The sequence below is a fragment of the Pseudochaenichthys georgianus genome, chromosome 10, assembly GCF_902827115.2.
Source record: "Pseudochaenichthys georgianus chromosome 10, fPseGeo1.2, whole genome shotgun sequence".
Taxonomy (NCBI): domain Eukaryota; kingdom Metazoa; phylum Chordata; class Actinopteri; order Perciformes; family Channichthyidae; genus Pseudochaenichthys; species Pseudochaenichthys georgianus.
The window spans coordinates 20,223,287-20,231,495 of record NC_047512.1 but is presented as its reverse complement, the minus strand read 5'-3'; the positions used below and the strand labels follow the sequence as shown (position 1 = coordinate 20,231,495).

The window sequence follows — 8,209 nt, the reverse complement described above, 5'->3', positions numbered from 1 at the left end:
TCTATTAGGAAAATCAATACTAATATCATCTGCTGTCCAAATGACTTTTCACGCAGCCACTCGTCTGTATCTCTGTTAGAGAATTGCACGCTGGGCCTCTCGCCGGCTGCCATCACATTATGAAAAAAGGAATAATTAAAGGAGCCCCTGCTATTGATCTGTCATCATCCACGGAGCGGCGGAAGAAGGACCGCACAGTGGACATAGATAAATGGGAAGAGTGATTGAAGCCTGGAGACGGAGGGAGAGAAAGCAGGAGATACAGTTTGAATGGTAGATAGAGATTGATTTAGGAGGGAATCGATGAGAGAAACTAAAGAGATGGAGAGAGAGAAAGACTGGGCAGAAGGGAATATAGTCGTCTTCCTCTTAGACACAGTTTCTGCTCCGTCGTTATTTTGAAATCTAACTACTTCGACATGGGACGTGATGTGAACACACACTTGCAGAGGGAGGGAGCAGCAGGAAAAGACTCTTCTTGATTCAAAAGGTTATTGAAAGAGTTTGCAGGATTGAAACAGAAACAGAATGAGCTCTGAGTAAAAATCAGTCACTGGCTGAAATTCCAACAGTATTGAGTTTCAGATGCAAAAGAAATGATCAAAAACAGTGCAGTAGATTTGAAACATTTAGTCAATTAATGTATTAAATAATCAAGAGAACATTATTCATAACTGTTTTCAAAGACTTGAATCCAAAGAGTCAAACATTTCTCTGGCTCCAGCATCTCATATCTGAGGGGTTTAAGCTGTTCCTGCCAAATGTGATAGTAAACAGAAAGTCTGTTGGACCATTGCTTAGATAAACAACTGATTTAAGTAGGCCAATGTTGGGAATGTTTCCTCTGGGCAACTAGTAAAAAACAAGAAAGCTAAAACTGAAGTGGAAATGTGCACAATGATTCAATAATTTTAAATAATCGAACAATAAGGGCAAGAGCAAATGAATGAGGCTTCATTTGTGTTGTATTAGTGAAAACACACCATGCTATGATTGTAAACAGTATTTCTTCATTACAACACATGAAGAGACATCTATCAGAAGCACGACACAACTGCGACCCATGACTCACTGACCTGGCGCTTATTAAGGCACGTGGATGCATCGTTCATTATTTACATCAAAACAACAGCACACACACATCCTGAGATCCTCAGGTGACGTACTTCTTTCAGCCAGTGAGCAATATCCAGATGGTGTCCCATTGTAGCGCAGAGGCGCAGTGAAACAAACACAAACACTGCATACTGTTTGAATGTCCCCGATTATAAATAACCCCACTGTTTATTTTTCTTACACTTGCACAGATAATTGAAACTTTTATATTTGTTCTTCTCGCACACTTCAACATATTTTAATCTGTTAGAGGTCACAAACCAAACAGAGATGTAGATGTACTTGCCGACGTGTTCCCTCAATAAGAAGCTTGTTTGTTAATATTAAAAACTTGACACGTGACATTAGTGGATTAGTCATTTTCTGTTCTTCTGCTGCCCCAATTCAAAGTGGAAAGAAAGCTTATTTTCACAGGCATAAACCGTTCCTGCAGGGCTTAATTAGTGTAATGAACATGTAGATAGAAATGACTAATTTGCTGTGTTTGCATAACCTCCGCCCTCAAAAAAGAAATATATATAAAATATTTTTTTTTAAATCAAAATGAGGCAAAGGTGAGTCTGAACTGTTGGTGTTTTTTTATGTATGTTGCTCAGCCCCACCTAATTAAAATAATAATTCGAAAAATATGCCAAAAATAAATATCTTAAATGATATTTTAAGATCATGTTTAGTCATCCGATTCGTCTGTACATTGCTGTTTTAGTCTGCGTTCTTCTGATTAGTGTCCACAGTGTGCCTGTTGAGCCGTGTTGAGCGATGTGGGGCAAGCTCCGATCTAGCCCCTCTCTCTGCTGTCAAAATGAACGTGTACTGTGAAAACTACACTGCGCATGCTCAGAGTCTTTTTGCATTCAATGTGTGCGGCAACAGAATATTCACCATTGGGACAAAGTGCTGGCAAACCCGCCAAAAAAAAAGTTCATAATTCAGAACTGATAGGCTGTGAAAAGTGTAGTTGTGAAGAGGAGACGAGAGAGAGCAGCGTATAGCGATTACAATCAGTAATTAACAGAAAGAAAATGAATGAAGTTGACCATCTACTTTGGTAAGTTCATTTTATGTCATATCTTTTGTTGATCTGCTGTGTTTTGCCTAAAGGCTATTGCTCTGCTGGATCGATTTATATGGTGACCTCTACTGCATGTATTAAGGTGCATATTTTTTTTTTTTTTTCTCTCTCTCTCTCTCTCTCTCTCTCATAGATTTGAAATCATGTTCAGTGAGTCTGAGAGCATGTGGTTTACTTTAGCAGCATCTGTCCTTTACTATGAGTCTCATTTCAGCTGTCACATTAATTTAGTTCAAGTGGTGTGCGTCACTGCTGTCATAACTGTGCATACAGGCCTGACCATATAGTCAGAGCTAAGTAGCTATCTATATTCATCATCTGCATTTGTCTCATTGGCTGCAGTGTTACAAAAGCCTGAAGGTAAGCACAGGGCTGAGCTCTCTATGGAGATAAATGCATTGAAAATGTTGTTTATCTTTGAAGAAGTGAGAAAAACCTTTGGCTGCACACATTATGCAAATTAGGTATGTCTATTTATACAGTATATTGATTTTTCTATATAATAAAATGCTCCAGCGTGGGTTTAATTTGAAACACTGAGAGATCAAAGGATGACAGAGGATCTTAAATGACAAGCATATTTTTTAAATAGAAATTATGCTTGCTGTGAAACTCTAGTATAGAAAGGGGTGTACAGAAATATGAGATATGCACTTGTAATATCACAATTTCATCAACCCACGCTCATACTAAATTACACACACACACACACACACGCTTCGGGCATGGGATTAACCAGAAACACATGTTCATGTTGCCATGTGCCTAATAAAGCCCTTTTGCTGTCCTAATTGGGTCTTTTGGTGCACTTCTTTTGATGTGCAGGGATGAGAGAGAGGGGTGGAAACTGTAAAGCCTATTAAAGAGGATGGGCTACTTTCCTTTCCGCTATTTAGCCCTGCAGCAGATGGAAACATTGAACCAAACACAGTTGTTCTCCCGCGTACACTTACACATGCAGGAACACACAGATATTTACATATATTCTGCCGGGCCCCAAACTCTAACTCTACATGAAAGCAGATGGAGTGATCTCAGAGTAGGGCAAGGCTATATTCTGTGCAAAAACTGAAATCACAAAGAGATGTGAAGGTTTGGGAGAGACAGATGGAGAGAGACAAGGAACACAAGATAAACAGAATAGGCAGAGGAATAGCCATACTGTAGATCAAGGAGAGAGCGGCTCGAAATAGAAGAGAAAGACTGAAAGGGAGGAACACATAAAAGACAAAATGAGGAGGTGAAATGAGGTGAGAGTGAGCAAGACAAAGAGAAATACGGGGAAAATTCACTTGACAGAGAGAGAGAGTACAGAGAAATGAGAGGAGAGGCTAAAACAAATGGAGCGAACAGACAGGGAGATGAATGTGGCGGCAAGGTGAAGGTTTTTGTAGTTTATAACACAGCCGCTGGAAATATTTCACAGGTGCAGAGAAGTTTGTGCACAGTGACAGTGACATTTGTTTGCCCACGGGACGACATCCCTTTACATCCTAAGGCCATATGAGCTGGGGAGGACACTGGCTAATATCTCGGCCTGGGGCTTCTCTTGTGGGAAAACGATGATTTTATGTAGGCCACAGCATCAGTTTGGCTTCCTTTAGTAAGTCACACCGAAAACAATAGCACCTCCTTCCGTTTGCAGAGCAAGTCTCTTGAATTAGTTTCAGTCAATTCCTCTAAAAAAGGCTTTGATTAGAACTGTAAATGGACGGAATTTGTTTATAGCTTTCACACTAAAGCTCTGTAGACAGTGCCTGTGATTCACAATGCACTGCACAGGATATGGAGAGTTGAAGTTTAGTTTCTTGATCAAGGATACTTTGAACTTTCGACAGGAGGCGCTGACGATCAAACCACCAGCTCTGCCATTGACAGACAACCTGCTCTACCTCAGGAGCATCAGAGGATCATTTCTAAGCTGTACGCTGAATACACATCAGGAAACAAACTCTCTACATTTATGACCTGTGCCCCCTAAGAATAAAACATTGACCCCTTGTCGTGGATTTTTAACTCAAGTTTATCAAAAATTCGGTCTCCTAAACATAGTCAATTTACAGAAATAATGAACACTTTTTGACCTACTGATCATACAGCATATTCGCAAAATGTGACAATATTTGCTATCATAGTGTCTATCTACTGGCCTAAACATGCCGACGCACCTTGGTAACATCATCTGTTGTCGGCAAAACAACAGTAAGTATGCACACTTATTGTGTCAATTTGTATCTAGGGCTATGAAATTATATTGAGTCACTCCAACTGGAAAGGGTTAAGCCCAACTGAAGGCCTCTCACACTATTAGCATTTATAGTCATTACATTCATGAGTTTGACCTGCATTCCTTGCACAAAGTCAGACTGTAGCTTCGAAAAGGCCATTCTCAGCAAGTTAACTTTGGGCTCATCTCAGCTGGTTGTTGCCTCGTGTTGGTGGTGATCAAGGGTGGGCCAACCTTCCATGCAAAAAGAATCATGCCCTGCTTTCATTAAGACACTTTTTATAACAGAGCAGCAGATGGTGAAACAGACACATTCACTGACACACACACTGCGGCCCCCTGAGGAGCAACCTCGCCTCCTATCCTCAACTGTCTCTATTTCTCACTCCCACTTTTCCTCATCTGGTGGCCTTCTTTCTCACATCCTAACAGCGCACACTTCAAAGTGGCTGCTATTTACAGGTTGCCCTAACTACAAAGGATTTTCCTATTTAAAATGGGCCACAAAACACATCTCTTTTGCTTTGTAAGCATTGTTGCCTTTCTCAGCTAGTAATTGGGTTTAATAACAAAGCAGACAAATGTGTTTTCTTGGTTGTTCCAGTAATTTTTCTATATGTTTCAAATGTTAGGCTACACCTTGAAAATGTGTCTGAATCAGAACAGATCTGAGATATCTTCTAAGAGAGATGTTGCCATGCAATGAAAGGATAGAAGAATTAAAATAAACATCCCACGCAGGATGCTGTGCCTGTATTTATAGGGTCTTTCTCTGACAGGTATTTTACAGCTATAATAAGAATACTCTGTGTAGTCTCACTGTAGCGTTTGACAGGTCTAACACAGGCAGGCATTTTTCCTACATGAAATTCACAACCTGTTATTTACTGTACATCACTTTCATCGCCTACACAGTTTCTGTCACAGCATATGTAACACACATCCTGTTTAACATGATGTCACTGTGGCTTAATGGTCCAATGAAGAATTCCTGCACTTCTTCTTCGTGTGTTGAAACATGATCTGACTGCTGTTTTCTGTCTCCTCAGTTTATTAGAGGCAGCTCCATATCTGCTGGAGATAAGCATCAGGTTTGAGGTCAACATACACAGAACAGATCAGAGCCAAAGGCTGATGGATTACACCGCACTGATTGACTGCGCACATACTGCGCCAGTGGCCACACAACGTAGGCTACACAAAATGTATGTCCCCCTTACTCACTCCTACATGTAAGGAGTAAATTGTGTGCGTTTATATGTTCATGGAGAAGGCTATGGGCTCAGAACAGTCTCATGATACACACATGCGCATAGAAGGATTCACACTTGTATTTCCGGATCCACACTTGTATTTCCGGATCCACACTTGTGTTTTTCAATACACACACAAATGTGTTCCGTTTCATATACATGTAAATAAAATCCAAATACAGAAAAAGGTTTTACATGTGTATTTTTGATCCTCACATATTTGTTTTCCGTTTAAAACCCCTGAACCTGCAAACACAAACAGCTTTCTGTGCACGGATCGCTGTGCATTCGTGTGTGGGTTTTTTGAGACTCCCCTGACGGTCAGCCGATTCGTACTTGTAATTATTTCTATCTATAGCCAATCAGATGTCTCCTCAATTCTAAGCCAATCACAAGAGCGCGCCCCCACGAGGGTAGATTTCTTGCGTTCATGACGTAGCGCTTCATGTACGCATTTTGCGCAGTCCGGAGCTGACAGCTCCATGGAGCCTGCCTGCAGGCGCTAATCTCAGGACACCCTCCACTCTCAGTACAGCGCCACTTTCCGAACAGGAAATGCACGCAAATACAAGCCTTTATATTATTAAGGTACAGCGCCACTTTCCAAACCATTGATGAATGCTTGTGTACACAAAAACGGCAGGCAAAACCGTTTTAAATGTGTGTTTCCTGTGTGGCGAATACAGCTGCTTTATTTATGTCTGTATGAAGTTGTTGTGAGTGTGGAGGGAGCAGCTACAGGTTAGCTTAGCCTAATCGATCAGTGCACTACGAAGCCAGTGCTAGACAGTGACCGGCTGTTAACGGGGGGGAGCCCCGCCGGTCATTATCGGCCGATATTCACTCTTAATAGTTTGATCGGTGCTCTCTATAAAGGCCGATTAGGAGAGCTGGATCTGATCGATATGGACATAAACGCGAGTGAAGTATAACCGGACGCAAGAGAGAGAGATCAGATCAGCTGCTGAGTCTGATGGAGACACGCTGCTCTGCATGATCACCTGATGCTCCGCCCTCTGTTTAGCGAGCTGACCGGACTGCGCAAAATGCGTACATGAAGCGCTACGTCATGAACGCAAGAAATCATACCCTCGTGGGGGCGCGCTCATGTGATTGGCTTAGAATGGAGGAGACATCTGATTGGCTATAGATAGAAAAAATTACAAGTAGCCTACGAATCGGCTGACCGTCAGGGGAGTCTCAAAAAACCCACACACGAATGCACAGCGATCTGTGCACAGAAAGCGGTTTGTGTTTGAAGGTGTGTGTGCATTGAAAAACACAAGTGGATCCGGAAACACAAGTGTGAATCCTTTTGCGGATCATGAAATACAAGTGTGAATCCTTCTGTGTGCATGTGTGTATTATGAGACTGTTCTGAGCCCATAGAAGGCTGCCAGGTCTATGAAAACACACTCACACACACACAAACACACACGCACATGCATACATCAAGTGTCAGGGCCAGTTTCCTCCTGTCAAACAGTAGCAGGGCAGACAGGAAGCAGGGTGGCTTGGAGAGCAGACAGGGGTGAATGCCATCACCTTTTATAGACATACCCAATGGCATGGCTGCACACAGTGACACACACACAAATACACGCAAATACAGTATATTTCTAAATCCAAAGGACAGATGGCCTAGAGATTATGCTAAACCAATAATAGATTACATGTTATGCCAACTTTACATTGCTGCTCAGTAGGCTATACAAGGTTCAGCTCATTCCCATAATGCACTTCTCTGCATTATTCACGACTCTGAGAGCAATCATACACAACACTGTCATTAACACAAACACGCTACATGACAGGTGCTCCTCTCAAATGACAGTCACATGCATTTGAACCTACGCACATCCTCTCAAGTGTGTTAGAGGGAGACATTTTCTCGTTTAAAAATCTTTCTTACCTTTACGGTAGTTCACCTGCTTGGTTTGCATGGAAAAGGTTCCCACCACGAGACCCATGTTGACTTCTGGTCGCAGACAAGTTGTGAGTGCTTGTGTGTTTGTGTGTTGTCCTATATGAAAGGTGTGCTAGTGAGTGTGTGCACGCTACAGTAAAGGAGTGTGTTTGATTATTAAGTTAGTCCAGCTGTATGTGTTGTAGTACCGATATCACTTCTCATTCTGCCTCCCACCACACTGCTCCGCCGCTTCTGCTCCAGGGTGTGTGCGTATGTCTGTGCGAGTGAGTGAGATAGAGAGAGAGCGGATGTGTGTGTGTGTGTGTGTGTGTGTGTGTGTGTGTGTGTGTGTGTGTGTGTGTGTGTGTGTGTGTGTGTGTGTGTGTGTGTGTGTGTGTGTGTGTGTGTGTGTGTGTGTGTGTGTGTGTGTGTGTGTGTGTGTGTGAGAGAGTGAGATTGTGAATGAAATAGCGGACGCACATGCACTCTGAGGCTACCTTTGTCAACGCTGTCACCGAAGCTGCCTATTTTACATCCTCTCTATCCCCCTCTGTCTCTCTCTGCCGTGCAGACCCTCCCTCTTTCCTCCCCCTTCCTCTCTCTCTCTCAGTGTGTCCCCAGCCACCAGACTG

At 42.4% G+C, this 8,209-nt stretch overlaps 1 protein-coding gene across 1 annotated transcript in view; it reads right to left on the bottom strand.

The window, feature by feature from the left end:
• The window catches only part of LOC117454455 (A-type potassium channel modulatory protein KCNIP1-like), a 25,634-nt gene extending 17,745 nt beyond the window's left edge, over positions 1-7,889 (bottom strand). Inside the window, exon 1 of the mRNA XM_034093702.2 lies at positions 7,581-7,889. Within this exon, the coding sequence (XP_033949593.1) occupies positions 7,581-7,638 (58 nt within the window). The 5' untranslated portion in view covers positions 7,639-7,889. The remainder of the gene's footprint in view (positions 1-7,580) is intronic.
• Positions 7,890-8,209: the final 320 nt, after the last annotated feature.